The sequence below is a fragment of the Cataglyphis hispanica genome, chromosome 8, assembly GCF_021464435.1.
Source record: "Cataglyphis hispanica isolate Lineage 1 chromosome 8, ULB_Chis1_1.0, whole genome shotgun sequence".
Lineage (NCBI taxonomy): Eukaryota > Metazoa > Arthropoda > Insecta > Hymenoptera > Formicidae > Cataglyphis > Cataglyphis hispanica.
In genome coordinates, this window is record NC_065961.1 from 1,647,649 (window position 1) to 1,667,813 (window position 20,165).

General features: G+C 35.1%; 2 protein-coding genes across 3 annotated transcripts in view; one reads left to right on the forward strand and one right to left on the reverse strand.

The window, feature by feature from the left end:
* LOC126851412 (uncharacterized) overlaps positions 1 to 15,565 on the forward strand; it is a 28,052-nt gene extending 12,487 nt beyond the window's left edge. Inside the window, exons 2-9 of one of the 2 annotated variants that reach the window (XM_050595359.1) lie at positions 7,099 to 7,335; positions 8,052 to 8,164; positions 9,453 to 9,562; positions 9,687 to 9,765; positions 10,346 to 10,482; positions 10,767 to 10,913; positions 11,844 to 12,060; positions 12,481 to 15,565. In XM_050595359.1, coding sequence (XP_050451316.1) covers positions 7,099 to 7,335; positions 8,052 to 8,164; positions 9,453 to 9,562; positions 9,687 to 9,765; positions 10,346 to 10,482; positions 10,767 to 10,913; positions 11,844 to 12,060; positions 12,481 to 12,679 — 1,239 coding nt within the window. In that variant the 3' untranslated portion in view covers positions 12,680 to 15,565. Of the gene's footprint in view, positions 1 to 7,098; positions 7,336 to 8,051; positions 8,165 to 9,452; positions 9,563 to 9,686; positions 9,766 to 10,345; positions 10,483 to 10,766; positions 10,914 to 11,843; positions 12,067 to 12,480 lie in introns of both variants that reach the window. The other variant, XM_050595358.1, reaches the window with a different exon arrangement.
* A 1,094-nt stretch (positions 15,566 to 16,659) lies between these two features.
* Positions 16,660 to 20,165, reverse strand: part of LOC126851391 (uncharacterized) — a 42,620-nt gene continuing 39,114 nt past the window's right edge. The window contains exons 7-10 of the mRNA XM_050595311.1: positions 19,637 to 19,832; positions 18,897 to 19,109; positions 18,438 to 18,668; positions 16,660 to 18,061 (exon numbers count right to left, since the gene is read on the reverse strand). Coding sequence (XP_050451268.1) covers positions 17,892 to 18,061; positions 18,438 to 18,668; positions 18,897 to 19,109; positions 19,637 to 19,832 — 810 coding nt within the window. The 3' untranslated portion in view covers positions 16,660 to 17,891. The remainder of the gene's footprint in view (positions 18,062 to 18,437; positions 18,669 to 18,896; positions 19,110 to 19,636; positions 19,833 to 20,165) is intronic.

Here is a 20,165-nt window from a genome sequence, read left to right on the forward strand (position 1 = left end):
TTTACATGATAACTGAGACTTCTAAGGTTCTCCCTCGAGAGAAGATTGTATTGAAATGATACATACTTCTACACACACATACAACAAGGATAAATTATAGTTTTTATGAGAAAAATTGATCTATTTCATTAATGATTAAAACCTAATTAATAATATATTAGAGATACGTAATGTGCGGTAAAGAAAAAGCAACTTTAATTTTGACGAAAATGAAAATAATAATACGGTAAAGAAACGGGAGGACTGTGTGTCCATAAATACTCCCAAGAGAAATTCTGAAAGTACCTGCCACTCAAGATAGTTAGAATTGGAACTCTTTTCATGTAGAAGCTCTGTTCATTTCTTTTGCGTGATTCCCTTGCCGCAGCTATCTCCTTATGACGTAAAATGGAAAATTATTTTCTCCGATGCGGCGAATGCGAGCTTTTCAGTGTTCCCTTTCGCCTACTTTTTCTCTGATGGATGACTTTGAAGATGAATTTAATGCCACCTGGTAAATATCCCGCTTTCACTTGCACGCTTTCGAGTTTCGAAAGATTGCCCTCGGAAAAGAGTGGGAGGATGCAGCGCGGGCCCATCAGATATCGCAGAAATTTAATAATTAATTACACATATTCTGCGATCTGATAATCGGCGGCATCGGTTTATTAATTACTTTTTCATGGTTATACTTTGTATAATTAATTTTCTATTGCTATGTATATCGATCTTCTCATAATTAGACTCTTTTTAATTATTCTGTTCAAAAGCGTAATATTATCCGTATATATTAATTTATAGCGCTCGCGCATTTCAAAATAACTTTAACAATTATTCTCCTGTACGTGTAGCCGATTCTTGTAAAATATATAATTTATTATTTTATAAAAAATATAAAATTTATAAATTATATTTTGTATAATTTATCATGCGCATATCTCTTCTAAAATATATTATTCATATATATATATAAATTATATGAAAATGACAATTTTATACACTTGCAACTCGAAAGCTGTCGATGCGTCGACATTAAGAACAAGCGCGATAGTCTCTTCTGTCCGAGCAACACCGGTTTTATTTGAAGCCGAGAGAAAGCGGATACGACGACGGTCAAGAATCCCGTATATTCGAACGTGCAAACGTAACGCAAACGTAATTATCTTATTATTGCGTAAACGGGTATTTTTCGAAGGAGGCGACGAACCGTAAAAGTCGGAACGCGAAACTGCCGATGCAATACGATGCGATGCGATGCGCGATGTCGAGATGGCGATGATCGTAAACTGCATACACTGTGAACGATGCACTTCTGGCAAAAATGCTGCAGGGTTCGGTTACAGCGGCCGCGCGTTAAAAAAAAGGACGGCACGAGCGGTTAGACGAAGGAACCCGAACGAGCCAGGGTCAATAACATACGTTTTGAGACTTCGGCTTCCTTTTTCCTCGCGAGATAATTCGAGGGCGGGCACGCAGCCTCCGGGCGAAGAATGCTCTTTCGTGCCGACGACGCGTTGCATATATCGTGCCCCTCGCATCCGCGACGAGATACAATGACATTCAACTGCGTACCGTGACACGAGTAATTGCCCTCTCAATTATTGAAGAACCTACCTGTATGTAGTAGTAGACGCAAAAGGAGTAACACGTTCGTTACTATAGCGCAATTATTTACGATCGGGCTTCGCGGAGAAAAGGGAGATATGAATTAAAGATATGACATTAAAGTATTGTATCTACCTCGCTTAAGCAGACAAATCGCTATATTTTATCTCATATTGGTGGCAGTTATCTGAAATAATGCTCGTACAGCTTTCCGCGAATCATATAAAATTATATTTATGTAAATAATGTAAATAGACTACTGCACTATGAAAAGAATATAATTATTACATAATTATTATAAAACAATAAAAAATTTTTTCAGCAAAAACAATTGACAAGATAATTTTTCTTTCAATATAAAATTTGAGAATACTCTTTATCATACATATTCATTTAAATATCAAATTCTTATAATTATTAATGTTTAATTTCGTTGAGAATATTCACATATTTTGAGTTTTTAAACTTTATTATATCTACTCTTTTTTCTTTTTCTTTTTCACTTGCAAAGTACAGTGAATCTTTCTTTCAAATGCAAGAATTTTCATGTATCGTTTGTGCACATGATCCTTAATAAAGAAGATGACTCGGGACCATAATTGCACCCTGCTGCTTGTCTTCTAAGAAATGAGTATTGAATATCTTTCAGCATTAGAGAAACGAATGGATTTCGTAAACAATTACTATACAATTAATAGCCGTTGCAGAAGTCTTGCTGAGTCAGGGAATACGATCGTAACGTCGATATTCATACTATTTCTCGCGTTTTGCGAGAGTGACGTGGCTGCATTGTTCCTCGAGGACGTGACTTCCTCGTGCCTTTGTAACTTCACTTATGCCGCACCTCTCTCACACGTATGTTGCGTCTTACACGCGATACTATATTCGACGCTGCTTTCATTTGCGATTCTCGTTACGTCGCAAAAGATAAAAGAATTGTAGGATAAGCTTAATCGGTGATGCTGTACACGACACTGATAACCATCTAAATTTATATCTTGTCCTACATCTCCTCGTCCTTCGTTGAGTTAGTCGTGAGCCGAATTCTTGAATCCATTACATAGACTGTTTTAATCCAACAGAGAGATGAGTGAACGTTCTCTGTGTGAAGTACTATACTAGATGTAACGACACTTAAAAAGATTAACTCTTAGCAACAATAACAAATGCGTGATCTATTAATTAGTAATTAAATTAAATAAATAATTAATTAATTTCTTTTAAGGAAATTAAAAAAATAAGCCATTCAAAAAAATGTTATTCTCCTTCACGCGCTGCTAGAAAATTTATAAAAATATAAAAACCACATTTTTTTATTTTACAGCATGATTCATCATCGTATCTAATTACCCCCATCATTTCTGATAGTAATTAACCGTGCTCATTAAGAGATAACATACTTTATTGGAGTGTCTTTATTAGCAGCTGTACTTATACCATAAATTATATCGAAAGAGAGCGCAGATAGGATAAAAATTTCTAAATAATTATCTGCAAAGAATCATGTTTATTGTATGTAGATGATAATATTGATACGCAATATTGAAGAATATTAATATCATCATAGTCTTGTAAGAAATTGAGATGTGTGTTTGTTTTATAATTTATTATTGCTTATAATTAATTTCAAATTAATTGTATTATCAAAGTGATTTTTTATCGCTTTTCAATATGCAACGATCATTTGTATCATTCTTTGCATCTGTTATAAAATAATTTTTCAATAATAAAATTAATGTAATAATTTTTTATTTACTGTCTATTCCGTGCTTATTAAACTTTCTTTTTCAAAAAGAAAATAATTATCTTTTTCTCCATGATTTTCCCATGAAAACATGTAAAGTATTTTAAATTCCCAAGTAAATACGTTTCCAGAGAAGGGAGATAGAGAGAAGGCACAGACTAACGTTGCTTGCTCGTTATATCTTATTCCTTGGCCCTTATATCTCTCGCCGCGCGTCCCAGCCCTTATTTATCGAAAGACACGTCGCCGACAACCGAAAGTCCCCGATCGACAATCCGACAGTGAGAGGAACGATCCTGTTTCTGCGGCCGGCCGGGACTGGGTGTGTGCGCTCAGGGAATGCGTTGAAACATCGCGACCACGAGTGCGGCCGGGATTAAATCTTGATACATTGCCGTTATCCACGCGTGAATTTTTACGCTCGTGCATTAAAGCCCGGGTGAAAAAATTATCAATTTATTGCGCGCGCGGCGTCGATACGCGATAGGCGCTCGGGCGCAACCCTCCCGGCGAATTATTAATTGCCGGCCCGATCGCAATTGTTGTAGCAAACGAGTTCCCGCGTTCGCTTAGTTGTTTGCGTTGTATAACCGCATTTATCGCGATCCAGCCGCCCCTGATGTCGTTAGGTGGTGTATCTTAAAAATATGGCTAGTGCGTTCGCGCGACCGCTTTCGCAATTATTCATGAGTCAAATCTACATTTTTATGTCAGCAGTTTCTTTCGCGTTTTCTAATAAAAATCTAATATATCCTGAGAAAAGAAAATAATCTCAAGATTAATACAAAACAATTGTAACGAGCGATTAGAAACCATTTGCATTCCTCGCGATATTTCCACATGCCTTCGATTTATATCGGACTAGTTTCGCGCGGGATCGGTATGTACATATCAATCCGACCGACTCGCTGATAAGCAACTAATTTATTTCCTATTGTTTGCGTTGAGATTACGTGATGTCAGCCTGTTATTTTAAGCTTGTCCATTCATGCCTCGCATTTTTATGAGAGATCGCCGCGCGGATGGAAGTTGAACGACGGAAGTTGCGGTACCGCATATCCAAGTCGAGCTGTTTAGCCGTTGGACAATAATTGGCGCGCGCGCACGATATTTATAATGGAATATCCTTCAGATGCGGAGGATAAGAGTCCAGTTTAACAGGCGGAACTGATGTTTCCGCGCCGAACGTAGCGCGCCGTTACATCGACGCTCCAGCTTTATGTAACCATGCATAATGCGCATTATTGTACCGAATTATTTATTCGCCATTGAGCGTATGTTTATCGTGCGTGATATGGATATTGCAGGAAGTTTGAGAGCGCGTACTCCTACGTTTTGCCAATTAAATTTCATATAGTGGGTCGCGAATTCCGAGTGCGTTGCATGTTTGATCATTCAATGTTGCAAGCTATTGTTGCTTTCGAAGCGCGTTAGCGTATTAATATTAATGCGAATATCGAGTTCAGATTTTATTTCATATTTTACCTTGCTGCATCCTACGAATCTTTTCGAGTTAAGTAATCGAGGATATCCGAGAGAATCTAAACTAAGATTATAAAATATCAATGTCAATCACACATTTCATATAAATCTTAATAATTTGTTTATTAATTATTAAAATTAATAATAATTATTGTTTATTCGTGACACGAATGTTTTGATTAATATTTATAAGTAAAGTGTAGTTTTACGACGGGAAGATAAATATTTTGTGCTCGCAAATAATCTAATTTTGAGAGATTGCCCGATTCTCTACGACTGTATTACAGTCTTTGAAATATTCGCCGGTACAAGCCGGTACACCCGTGATATTAATATGAACTGAAAGATATTTCTTTATGTAAATGCTACGCACTTCGAGACATTGCAAACAGTCGTACAATTTTCTGCCAGACGAACGAGCGTCGTTGGAGCAACACAACGCGAGTGCTATTAAATTATACGCGCATAATGTCATACGTTGCCAGACCGCCACGGGATACGACTCTCGCAAGGCCTTGCCCAACGGCGACCACGATCCTCTCTCGTCCACTATCGTATACCTGTCATCGCACACGTAGACAAAGCATCCGCCGCTAATCGAGGACCGCTAAGCCGCCTTTCTTCTTCGGCGAAGAGTTCGCCCGCGAACGAGAGACTAACGACTGCTGCGAGATCCTCTTCCTCGAATAACGTCGGAGCATTTAGGACTCGTTTGCGACCTTGCCGAACGCCTACGTGCGGATCTTTGTCTTACAGGCTTCGGGCGAGATTGCCAGAGATAGCAAAATTGTACCACTTTTGGCACATTATGCAAGAAGTATGTCGAGAAGGATATTGATTTCGCCAAAGGCTCTTAAATTCTATGTAAATTTCAAATTCAACCTTAGATCTATAATTTTCGACAGAATTTAAAACAAGGTTCTACTTATAATTTAGACGTGTCATATAGAATTCAAAGAATTAAAACACACACACACACACATATACTTATATAAAGGACTAGAATAAAATACACATGGAATTATAAATTGATTTCTGTCCTGAATTTTGTCGTAAATTATAAATCATCTATAGAAGGCTTTAGAGTTTAGAGAGATAATTTTCTTAAAAATTTATTTAAATTATTTTTATTACATTTATGATTTTTTAATAATATAAGATTTTAATTAATAATTATTTAATAATAAGAATTTATTTTTAATTCCTAGACAGATGCTGCTTTCAGATTTTTCCATTGAACACCCTTATAATTGTCGATTCCACGTTTTAAAATCGTTATATATTTCCTAGTTTGATATTCTAAACATATTTCTATAAAAATATCCAATATATATAACAAATAATTGACACAATAAACCACTTTTAATTATATCTGTAAAAATAAATATGGAATTAATGGTGTCGTCGCCTAGTAGCCGTTTCATTCGGAGATGTTATATTAACCCGAGATTAATATCAAGATCGTGCCACACATCTCATCGCGCGTATTCCTGATAATATAAACGCACGTTATCCGCGTTACGGTGCGATCCAGCTGCGTGAAATTGAAAGTTAGCGTGGGCCGATAGCTACTGCCCAGACCGGTCCAAGTTTGCCCGTACATTAAGGCCGTGATCCGGCCTGAGGAAATATCATTGGTCGAGTGCTCCTTAGCGGGATATAGTGACGAGGGTGGAGATCGCTCCGAGTCTCGCACGGCCCGATATCGCGCGAAACAGGCCTGGCCGTTCACAAAGAATATAGACACTCGTTTCGTTTCGTTTCGTTTCACGGTTCGATAGAATGCTACGAGATAAGAGGAACGTAATTCGCGTATTTTTGCAATTTTCGCAAAAAACGCGGTACCGGCTTTAAGTGTCTCGTTATATACGAGATATAGAATGTCACGACGTTAAAAAAAAGCGAATTCCGACAAGTTTTATGTACTTCCGTAACGGGCCATTGAAGTTCGTTGGCGCAACATATTCTTACGTTCAGCTTCAGATTGACACATTAAGAGACCTGGTTGGTTCTCGATCCGAGACCCTTTTTCTCCATCCATGTTGTACGACCGTGATTTGAAATGGGACAAGCCAATCGCTAAACGGAGTTAGCTAACCGATGCTGTTATGGCGCACCACTGACCCTGATTTAAATATTTATGAAGGTTGGAACTTTTTGACGCGTCGATGGTTTCTCGCGGACGCGAAACGTAGAGAGATTCCAGGATCGAAGAGGGCTCCTCTTGTTTTAAAACGCGATGCCGTTCGGGATTCCAGAGTATGATTCCCGTTTCCGTTTGATTGCAGGTCGCCGGACAATTATTGGACACGGAATTCCAGCCGACGGTGACGGCAACGTGCAAGGGCGGCTACATGACGATACGCGTCAATCTCAACCAGAGTTTCGTAGGCGCGATCCACGCTCGAGATCATCGAACCCCGCAGTGCATGGTGTCCGGCAACGGCACCACACACGCCACCCTGGGCATCAACCTATTCGCGTCGCAGGACAGTCCCGAGTACTGCGGAGTCCTCGTGAACAACGTGAGGCTTCTATGATTATGGAAATCGCTATAATGCCAAGGGCGGTCGAATTATGGGACACGAAGAGCAGCATCGAGACTGCTCCTTAAAATTCTTGAAAAATCAGCCGTATGAATTGAGCGAGAAGTAACAAGAAATCAACTCGTTACATGAGTATCTCGCTGCGTGTAAACAGATATTCCGCTGCCCGAGGCGCATTCATGTTTCGCGGAGATGCATTTGGATTGAAATTAATATTCGTCTTTATTTACAAGTGTGAGAAATTCCAGAAAATTAATTGTTTTGAGACAAGGTTGAATATATGCTAATTTATCTAGCTGGCGACTATAAACGCCTCGAGAATAACATAAAAATTTGTCATATATATGGAAATGACGATTTGCATTTGAATCCTTCATTTTCCGCCGGGATGTTTGTTCTGCAAATGTAATGACTTTGTGACCGTAGACTTCCCTCAGTCACCATTTTTATACATACATATATAATTGAGAATTTACAAGAAATTCTCGTATATTTATTAATAATTTTGTATATGAAAATCAAAATTAATAATATTTTTTTAATAATAAAATAATTCAGATATTGTAAAAGAGTGACTCGTCAGAAATATTTTATATATTATTTAATATATATTGTATCAATCTTTTTATATATATTTTCTTGTATTTTCTTTGTTATATTTTCTTTTTATATTTAAGTATGATAATATTACATAGCACACAGAAGAACGTTCCATTCCCATTGCTGTGAGAATACATAAAACTTTGGAGCTGGCGGATGACAAGTTTTATGTTATTACATGCGGAAAAGCGGGCTTCAAAAATGCCAAGTAAGTCAGAATTTAATTACAAAATAAAAAATAACCCGCAAAATAATGTAATACTTTATACAAAAATTTATAACGTAATCGAGAGATTGATAATTTAAAAAATCTAATTCTAAGTTATATTTTTGATCAATTTAAATATTTGCAACTATTTTCTGATATGTGTTTTCTTATTACTGCATGTCTCGATTTATGACATTCGTATAAAACAAAACAAGCGATAGTTTTATCGCTAGCAGATTTAAAGTCTCAAAATGACGGAAACTATGCTGCATTTATAGATTTATGGATTCTTCCTAGTACGGTCGTGAATAATTGACATGCGGTAGATTTTGTTAAACGTACAAGAGATAGAAGTAACTCGCACCAACAGCGTTATCTAAACGGGAAATACCGTATGGCTCTTAATCAGTCATTAGCAGTCGCGTGTTTTCTAATCGTTCACTGATATTTGCCGTTCAATATCAGTCGGTCGTATATATTTCGCTTTTGTATGCCGATTACACTTAAAGATACTTCTCATTTATTAGAATGTTGATATCTCGCTTGATTGATTGCCCGAACAGGATTCGATACTTTCTTCTAAGAATCTAGTATTTTCGTAATATTAATTTTGATAAATTGGAGTGTTAAAAAATTCCACGTAATATGTAATACAATATCAAGATGTATATCATTACAAAAAATATTTCTTTGACTTAAAATATTAAAAGATGCGATTGAATTAGTATTCATCTGTCATCTATATTTATCATATAGCGGTTTTTTTTATAGTTAAAAAATTTTATATCAAAATGACGTGACATTTTATTTGACTTATATACTCAGAAGAAGGACCGTTCGAGCAACAATAGAATTAAATTAGATGCCAACAATTAGATAAACAGAGCGGTAATTAGTATGCCCGTGACGGGCTGCGGTTTACCGCAAGCCATATTTTTTATTCCGTGCAAGTGCGAAATGCGGTCAATATTTAGTATACAATTGTTGTCGAATAAGATACTCCGCAAATGATAATTATTTTTTTGTCGGAATAACGTTATATATCCTCGAAATAAATTTTTTGGAATCAAAGCGTTTAGAAAATCAAAATGTAATCCAGACGTTCTTATCATGCGTAATGTCAGATATATTGACTTTTTGACATATTTTTTGTCATACTTATTCATTCGCTTTGATCGCAGTTTCTATAGCCTGCGTACCGTGTCATGAGTCTAATAATAAAATGTACTATGAAACGCGCATGAAGAAGTTCTTAAGTACTCAAAACAAAACAACGTCTTTTGCATAGAAATGAAACTTCGCTGGTCTCCTTGCGCCTACTGGATGAAGGTGTCAGAGTACAAGAAGCTATATACGGTCACAACTACACTCTGCGTGCCGAGATTTCACGCCCAGACGGTTCGTATCTTATATCCTATTCCGTCGTTTTGCTTTTACGTCCAATGTCGATATGGACAAGTCCGTTAATAGTGTTTCTTCGCGAGATCTCTCCTGTTCGAAGCACTGAACATTCAACTTGCAGGAATGTACGGGATCCGAGTCAAGAATTGCTTCGCATTCAACAAGCTCAATTCCAGTGTACAGCTTATAGACGAGAGAGGGTAAGCGCATGATAATATATTTTTAAAGAATTAAACAAGATATACCAATTAACAAGTTTTATCGCAAACATTTAAGTGTGCTATAAATATAAATGTTAGATATTTCCATATTTGATACATAGATACGAGATGATAATATATGTATATGCATTAAATATCATAATCCATATTAAATATATATATTCACAATATATATATATATATTTTTTTTTTTTTTCATTTGAAAGTTCACATCAAAGTGAACAACTTTCTATGACAGTATGATAAAATAGTTTGCTTTAAGAGTTAAAATTATTCTTAGCAGTAATTATATACTAGTAGTAATTTCATTAAAATTTCAACTACCTACAAGACCTTTATTTACATAAAACGAGAACTCTCAAGCGTTAATAAGTTTCCTTCTCTGTTGAAGCAGCTCTAAAACTTTCCAAATAACGAGACATTTAAAAAGCAACTTTAAATTAAGTTCAATTTTACTTTTACTTCCATATCGACAGAAATGTGTGAATCTTTTATTAATATAACGTCGCAGCGACGATTGAAACGATATACTAATTGTGACTTTTTTTTTATCGCGAAGCTGTCCTGTGAAAGTTCGGATGACGAAATTCATATACGATCGAAGCACCGGTATAGCGGATGCCACATTGTTCTCGATGTTCCGGTTTGCCGACAGTTCAGAGGTGCATTTCCAATGTGACATCGCCGTGTGCAGAGGTAAACTGATCCGTTGAATGATTTTCCATTAGCATTTTATTACGAATGTGGGTTATAAAATGTCATTCAACTTCTACGACTCGTTGTAACGCATTGTGACAGATAACTATTCCCGGTCATTTTATGAGAAGATGCTTTTTGTAAAAGTTTTAACATTTTTAGCAAAGTACGTCACATATTAACCTAATTTCAATATCAAATTAAATATGTGAAATTGCATATAAAATATTTTAATAGTAACATCCCTCATTGCGATATAATGGAATAAAAATTTACATTCTTAGGAAGCTGCGGTACCCCTGTATGTGAAGGAGACAAAGAGGAACTGATAAAGGGTGGCTCCTCTACTAACGGACAAAGTGTTAGTAGCGAAGAAGGAGTACTACTTGCCGGAACAAGCGTCTTTGTTCTCCAACCAGGCGAAAAGCGAGGTAGTATTTATATTCTCGACACAACATCTTTATCTTTCATCTTATGTATAAAAAAATCAAGTAATAATTTTCAATTATTAAGCAGTAATCTTCATCAATTTTAATTATTTTAATATTGAAAAAAAAATTAATTTTTCTCGGAAAATTCATATAAGAAGAAATTGAGAGAGCTTATGAAGCTATTCATAAAAGCAATAGGATGTAATCTAATGAAACTGATTGCAGTCAGCTGTAGTTTTGACATGCCGTGACAGGAAAACTGTATAGTCATGTCGAGAATGCGTGCAGTCTGCTTCTTTCTTGATTCCCTCATTGCTCTTTTTTTGTATATTCACATTTATGTCTTTCTACGTTGTAACATGGTTGCTTATCATCTCTCTTCGTCATCCTGACCTGTATTCGAATGTCGTCTCGACACGCAACCTATATCCAGAAGCTGTCATCAAATTATAATGCGTGTTCAGACTCACATAAGTGATCTTATCCGCTTATCACGCTTTGAGTTAATTTCCTTTTTCGTCAAAGTTCCATTCAGTCCCATACTATAATTTTCCCTACCGGTCAACGATATCTTCGTGAAATTATGTCATTAAATTAATTATACATCTCAAAAGTAAACAGATCATTTTCTTATCTCGCGAAATTTGAATAAAGATAAATGATACACAATGTGATTTTTTAACATAATGAAATAAATAGTTATTTTAAAACCATTAAAACGGATCGAAAGATTAAAAGGCTAATTTATTGAAAAATAATTGCGTTATTAACTTATTTCACGTTTTTCACTATCTCATTTGACTCTCTGTATTTATGCCGAACAACTGTTTTCTCTTATTGGATATAGAATATACTATTTGGAGAAATGGAATTTTTACACCAACCAATCCACGCCTTACGAAATTTATATAATAGTTTTTTCGTTCGCAGTTGTACAAACATTATATGATGACGGCAGCGTGCACCCGCTATGGCTCCTATGGCTGGCGGTAGCGCTCGGGATATTATTCCTCATCATGCTTATTATCAACATATTCCTATGTTCGGCAATGACCTGTAGCTGCACCCGAACCGACATTATCGAGAAGGAGCCGTCAATCATCGAGGATTACGATCCATACCGCAGCTGGCACGGCTCTCAATACGGGTCGAGGTTTGACTTAATTATCTCCTCTATTAGCTACTCTCTCGCGTGACTCTCGCCGACAAAGTATCTCTCTCTTTCTCAATTGCATCAATAATATGTGATTGCTCGTATATAACCGTATGTCATTTAGTATCCAGCGCTTCAACACTTGAGCCCAAGTGGCTCGAATTCATCATTGATAAGTCCCTAATAAATCCCCATCAGATTAAAAGCGCGAATTAATTTCTTTACACCGTGTAATTGAAGAATTTTTAATTCATATATAAATTGCTGATCCGGCGAAAATAAAAAGTATCAAACTTTCTAAGTGAAATTGTATTTAAGCGCGTAACAGAGTCACGACAATGGCAATTAATATTACGGACTGCAAATCATGACGTATACGATTGCGTGCCTGAACGAGACCTTTCTTGCATTCAGGTATTCGTTAAACGGAAAGCAGGGATACGCCTCCGGCGGATCTACCATGAATTCTACGAGGTCGATATCGACGAATAGCGATCACTATGCAATAGTACATTCCCGGCCAGGAAGCAGATATTCTGGTCCTGGACAAAAACATCATCATCATCACAGAGGACCGCCGTCCAACATTGGTTCACATTATTCCGGGAAATGATGTTTCCCTTAGCTTCATTTTTTATAAATATAAAAAAAAAACTATAGAATTTCATTGTTTTCATTAACGTTACTTTAAATAAACACGAATTTTACGCGCCATTAGTGGCATTATTTCAACCGCACGAATGACAAGGATTTGATTTAAACGTAAAATATCGCCGATATAATTTTAAAATCATTTTTACATATCAAACGATATATCAGCACTTTCTCGATCGCATTATTAAGAGATAGGTTTAAGTCGATTATCATCGTATTTGCTGTGCATTGAGACAAATATAATGAAGAAATTATTACAACATATAAATCGGTTATTTAAAAATAATATACATAATACATAATAGCTTGTCCATTATTAGCAATGCGCATATATTTCACGTGTGATTTCACATAATATATCAAGAGAGTGTTAATATATAAAGTTCGATATCTAGTATGAGATGAATGCTAATTTTTTTGCAACAATCTGAAATTTTCCGTCCATGTGAAAAATGGAATAAAATTATGTGATACCAATATATTTTTCCGTTATCTTTACAAGAAAGTTTTTATTTTATGCTCTTGCACTTGTTAATAGTATCAACGACAATAAGCAACGCATCGATCAATTCGATAAATGCGGATCAAGTGTATTAATGAGATAAAATTTTCTATGGATAAGTGCGATATATAAAACTGCGCAGACATCGGTATTTTTATGTTTAGCTTCATCATTCGTGAGACGATTCTCTTGTGTGCTAGACTGCGTATATATGTATCATAATATATATATATATATATATATATATATATATATATATATATATATAATAGTCATAAGCATAGGCATTAGCATTTATAAAATTGCGCAAAAAAACATTGATCCTAATTAAGAAATATACTAGTTAAATGCTTTTTGTACATAAATCTATTAATCTAAAAACACAAGTGCCTTTTATTTCTACCGGCAAACATTTTTGGAAATCCAAATAAGAATTCAAATCTTCAGTAATTTAGGAATATTTTTCTATGAACACAATCGAGAAGATAATAAAAACAGCATTAAAATTAAAAGCGTATCAGATTAAAATTGAAAGCATAGCCTATTAGGATTAAAAATTTTTTTTAGAATAACGTTGGGCTTATCACTCTTAGCTTATGATAATAACACAATCACACGATTTTTTTTCAAACTTTGTTTATATTTTCATCCACAGTGTTATTTTCATCAATTATGTTTTTTTATTGATGTGTGTCTCAGTTCGCCGTAATAATGCATCATGCCATTAACTAATTCGCTAGCTAGATTCATGATCTTTTTCAGAAAAACAAATCAATAATATATATATATAACTTATTTTTGCATATTATAATTTCTGAGATGATATAAATCTTACGACAATAAGTGTATGCATCAAATAAACGTATTATTAAATGATCACCGTTACTTCTAATAATAATATTTTATTCCGAAGCGTGCACACATCTTATTCTTCTCGCGTTCCCATTTTTCCAGAAATATTTTCTTCCTGCTTTCATATTTGATTACTTTCTTTTTTTCTCTTTCTCTCTCTTTCTGATAATTTTCTAACTTACCTTTTTATTTTAAGTGGACAGAGTATTATGTAGGAGTTATATTACATCTTCTTTACAAAGCATATTCATTACATTCATTTTGCAAAGTATAAGTCGGACGGCTATTATGTAGAAGAAATTCAGAATTTTCTCTTGTGTGAAAATATAGGAATGAATTGCTCTAAAATTTTTTTGAAAGAAAAAAAGAAATTATATACATATAATGGAAATATTAAATGATAGATTGCTATTTTTTAAAACGATTTATTATTAAAAATACATTTTTAGAATAAAATATACGAGAGAGTAATCCGCGTAGACTGTAGTATGCACTTATATGCATCTGTACATGAGCATAATTCTCTCTTTCTTTCTTTCTTCCTCTCTCTCTCTCTCTCTCTCTCTCTCTCTCTCTCTCTCTCTCTTCTTTTCTATCTTTCGTTTTTTAAACAAACTCTATTTATATAAGATATGAAAAAAACTCATTTTTTTTTGCTTAGAAATGGTAACTGCCGCTATGTATACGGATTTAGTAAATTGAATAATTACACAAGGAAAAGGGATCTCATATTACTAGCTATAGGAATACTAGAAAAAAATCTTCAGTATTACAATATTTACAACACAATTAATGTATCTGCTTGAAGAATTAATTAGAATGTAAACTATTTTTCTTCGCTATAACGAGTGCATTGCTTTTTAATAAGATAAATTTCAAATTAAAAAGCCAAATTAGACAATAATATGCGTGAGTATGCAAAAAGTTCATTTCAAAATTTTATCACTATTAATTATTCTTGACAGAAAAGATTTTCGATGAAAAACATTAAAGAGAGTTGTTTGGAAAAATGTATGGAGACTTTTATGAAATTCTTTTATAAATTAATCGTATATATAATCATCTATTTAGCTATCTTTCAAAATTTGATTAGCACGATAGAAAAGTTAATATCATACTTTACACACAAGTGTGATGGAGCAAATATACCGTCGATCAAATTATAGTATCACGCAGTATAAAAGACATAAATGTGTTTTCGAATAGTATATAACTTAATTATCTCTCATCGCTTTTTATAATAAAATCTCATAATATCTATTAAATATAATCATCATATTTTTTTTCATAATTTTATAATTATTAGATTTATTGCGAAAACATATATCATATGTCTGATTGTCAATGTCGCAATTGACCTGATTATCTCCAATGTGTGTATAACAATACGAATATCATGATCATCTCCGAACTGAAGCTCTATTTGTAAGTACTGTGCACTTCTCATTGTGCCTGCGAATGACGAAGCATGATTGATGGTCGATGATGAAATCGTAACTCTCACCGCTCATCATCGAGCCATTGAATTTCAGAGTCGCTCACTAGAAAATGCGAGATCGACGTGTTTGTGCTACAATTAATTAAACGGCAGGTACGTTCTCCATTATCTTTTCTGTAAACTATATCTTACTAAGGATGACAAGGAGTATTGAAAACAGCGTATATTTGCTATCCCACAATCTGTGTCCATTTGAATAGACTTATATTATTTGACGTCTCTCTCATATGACGAATTTTTTAAATTGCTTTTCTTAGTCGCAAGAGTGTCTTTTTCATCAAAGTGAAAAACAAACGACCGACTTGAGAAAGCAACGGACACGCTTAGCGCAATTCGATGGCTTAATGCAAGAAAATTTCAAAATTTAAAATAAAATGCTAATACGCTCTATATATAAAAATCATATTTCTTCATATCTTAATTATTAAAAATTTAATTTTTGCTATGTTAAATATGATTCTACTATTTATTTTTTAATAATTTTAATAATTTTTTTTTGCGCTACATTTTTCTTTTGTACTAAACCATCGAACCATGTTTGTTAGCAGATTTTTTTACGACTATGCTACTTAGTATTCCGGTGATTTCGACGAATCTAATGAAATTATCTGAATTAGAAATCTATCTATATAAAGCACGATTATCTATTCTGTATATTTATGTTTATGTTTATAGTTTATGTATGTATGACTGAATGATTTAAGCATTAATTGTGAGTTATGTATTAATATAGAGTATTTTCCATTGAAAATGGAGGCACCATGAATAAATGTATAGCTATATTGTTGCGCCGTATGCATAGCGCGGTATTTTAATTATAAAGTGTCAGCCTGTATTTGAATATTTTCAGTAAATTAATTTTGGAATAGACGCTGCGTTTAAAAGTTAACACAAAATAAAAATGAGAAAATAAATAACATGTTAATATACGTTGATGTATAGTTTTGTGTGAGAGAAAAATGATAATCGTATTTACCAAGGACAGCAATTCGCTGTCGCATTATCTTTAGATCATCTATAAAATTTCAATAACCGCGACAATTTTATTTTAATATTTTTATCAATTTCATATAATTCTAGGCTGATGGAATGAAAACGATATGCGCGAGCTGTTCACAAGCGCAAATTTACTCCCCTAATTAAAAAGCTATTTCAGGAGCCTGGATCTGTCGAGGGAAATTCGTTATCATCTTTAATCGTGATCATAATCGCGTGTTACCTCTCATCAAACTATTATCTCCCCCCTTAAACAAGATGAAAAAAATGAAAAAGAAGCATCTGATGAAGAAGTCGCAAGGATGATTAAAGTGATGGACCGATTAGAGGAAGTAGAGTCGAAAGAGATCAGCAGTTAGTAAAAAAAATTAAACGCTATTAATTTAAATAAATATTATATCTCTTGTATCCATGCGAAAAATTATTTTTATCTTCATAGATTATTCTTTTTGGAGCAGAACCTCCAAACAATTTTGTAAATCACGGATTTCGCTATCGTACAGGTCCAGCCTGCTGGAAGGAGTCACTTACCTTCGTGATAATCCGATAATCGGATCGCCATTGTTTTTCGGCGATCCTTTACATCCATTACTCCCGCATTAATATTTCTCGTTAAATGTAGTGACTATTTCTACATTATTTACAGAGCGTTACAAACGTTAGTGAGTAACATTTGTACGTTTCCATCTGTAGATGCTTCATTCGCCACATCGGGATATGCGATCGCCGTTATATTTGCAGATATAGTATAAATATCCAGTATTTCTAAGACATCGAAACATACATTACATGATATATGTTTTATAACAAATTGTCGCGATCGAATTATACGACCACAAAATGTGAATATATCTGCGTTGTACGGGTTTCGCGGCATTGCAAGGATAACAAGGAATGTCGTATAGTAGGGACAGTGTGACGGATGAAGCATCTGGAACACAATAAATTATCGACTGCCGCCAACGTAATGTCATCATCGTCTCTGAGAACGCTCGTCGTTTTGCCCAGCAGGGCATCGATCACCTTTTGTTAACCCGTTGCCTCACTAACACCTTCAATGTATCTAACTCACCTTGCCATTTTCTTCGCTTTCAGCCAGATTATGTAAGGTAACGGGTCGACATCCGTTGAATTCTATACTCGCGATCGATCGCGATCGTCTCGAGCAGAGTATGTTCTCGAGAGTAAACCGACAAGATATTGCGTAGTTAAAAAAAATTACAGGCTCGCGCTACTTTACAAGAATATGCTACAAATATCGTATGGACTTTGGAGCGTCTCTCTCAGCATTTCTGAGCACGTCGCTCATCAGTCAATCGCGCATCAGTGATACGCGTTCAATGACAGTGGTGGCGTGATGGGCGGCAAATGGTCACCACAGGTTGGGAAATTCGGTGGTATCGGCGGCAAATCCGCGTGCGTCCCGACGTGAAGGATCAGGTTCATGCCGATCAATATGTGGAACAAGAAATGGCAGTGGAACAGCCAGTATCCTTTAAAGAAGGAGATATTGTTCAATATTAATATAATTTTCGCTTATAACTTTCAATGATCAAATTGAAAGTCAAAATAATAATGGTGTGTTTAATTAAATCACCATAAATTTAATAAAAGCACTGGCTATTGATTTTATCGTTGACAAAATCGGCAAGATTACGTTTATATTCGTTCGCAGAAAATTATTCCTAGTCGGTGAGAAATGTGCAATCAATACGGAACTTGAAGACTAAACATTTTACATACATAATATTCTTGGACATATAACACAGTTAGTGTATGTAAACTTTTGCAATTATGCAAACAGTTGCGAACAGAAACAGTTCGCATCTCATCAGACTAATGCGCGAGAAGTTATCGTTGTTAACTTACCCGGGTTGTTCGCGCGGAAGCGGAAGATGACGTAACCATTGTTGGGAACAGCGATAGTGTCCTTAGCAGGTGGCAAGTTGAACTGTCTGTGCAGAAGACCTCGCTTATCGAGATCAAGGGCGTGCTTTAAATTAATTTTCTTCACGTTCCTATCGGGAGAACGACCGATGCCGACCACGTTGAACGCGTATCCGTGCAAGTGGAAGGGATGCGATAGATTGGGCTGTTGTACTGTAATCAATCGTCACACAAAAAATCAAAGGGATGTTTTTAATTTCATTAATGCGTGATAAAAATAAAATTATGTTGTAATGAAGAAAAATCTCGTAGAATCAGAGAAGATAAGATTTAAAACTTTTATATTTCTTTTAATGCTATTTTTTTTAAGCGTATTTTTTTACTTAATATGAGAAGAGCTTTGCGTGACAGGAGCAAAATTATCGTACATAGCGTACATACCTTCGTCTACGAGAACCACCTCGACGACCGCATTATGCGGAATGTCGACCTGATGCGTGCACATGCAATTGGCGCCGCAATCAGCTGGTCTATTATCACCGTTGCAGAACTGTTCAGGTGGGATGTCATCGATCTGCGAGAGCGGAGGCGCCGGAGGGAACGTGAATGAGATCTCATCCACAAGAGAAATCACGTGGTCGCCAGTTGGCGCAACTGCGGATACAATCAAAATATTACACAATAAGTTTTTATTATAATTTTCGTATAAATATGTAAATGGTAATTATGAATGATTAACTCCGTTAATCCTTGAGTGTATGGAATTCGCGAAAAATTTCGCGAAATTAAATTTTCGTTAAAGAAACCAACTCCAAACTAAAAATCAAAGAATATGTGATTGAAAGATGCAATAATAATTTCAGAACATCTTATTAAGCTTCGACAGTACAACCGGTTTGTATCTTTCTATGCTATCGAATCTAATTGTCTCGAGGAAAAAGTACCACCACTTATAGCAAATATACCCCGCGAAGTATCTCGCGTATAATTCTTGAAGTTTCAAGAATCGTCCAAGATGTTGCATGCACAACGCGCGCCTGGATATTATATCCCTTTTTAAGCATATCTTCCTGAGAATACCTGGAAGGCCGTGTTTATATCAAACGAAAATGAAACGCAATCATCGCGTGGCGCGTTCGATTCTTTTTTGCAAATTAAATCAGCTATTAGCGCGTCCTTACCGAGGAAACGATTGTAGGTCTGCGGCTGGAAGACCTCCTCGGGTCTGTAGAACAGGAAGCGGAACGGCAAGAAAATCTTCACGTCGGGGCGTTGCTGGAGGATACCCTGATCGATGTGTCGGGCATTCTTCAATTGACTCACGCAAATTGCATCCTCACGCGGTCGGTTGCAAATAGCATCCAAGGGATTCAGAACCTGAAGAAAAGAACATTTTTCTTGATCGCGCAATAACAAAATCGAGTCCTTATTATTTTACGGAACATTCTTGTATTTAACATAATCGAACTCCGTTAATCTTATGCACGTTATATATAATTAATTTTCGCTTGAAATATTACGCATGAAAAAAAAGATTTTTTTTTGTAATATAAAATAATGCAATATAAAAGCATATTACTTCATTATATTTATAATATAATTGCATTAATCCTTTTAAAAATTTTTGTGTTATAATTCACAACATTTCGTGTCACTTTTTCCAATAAAAATGATTCGATAAAAATGAGAGAGAGAGAAAGAGAAAAAAAT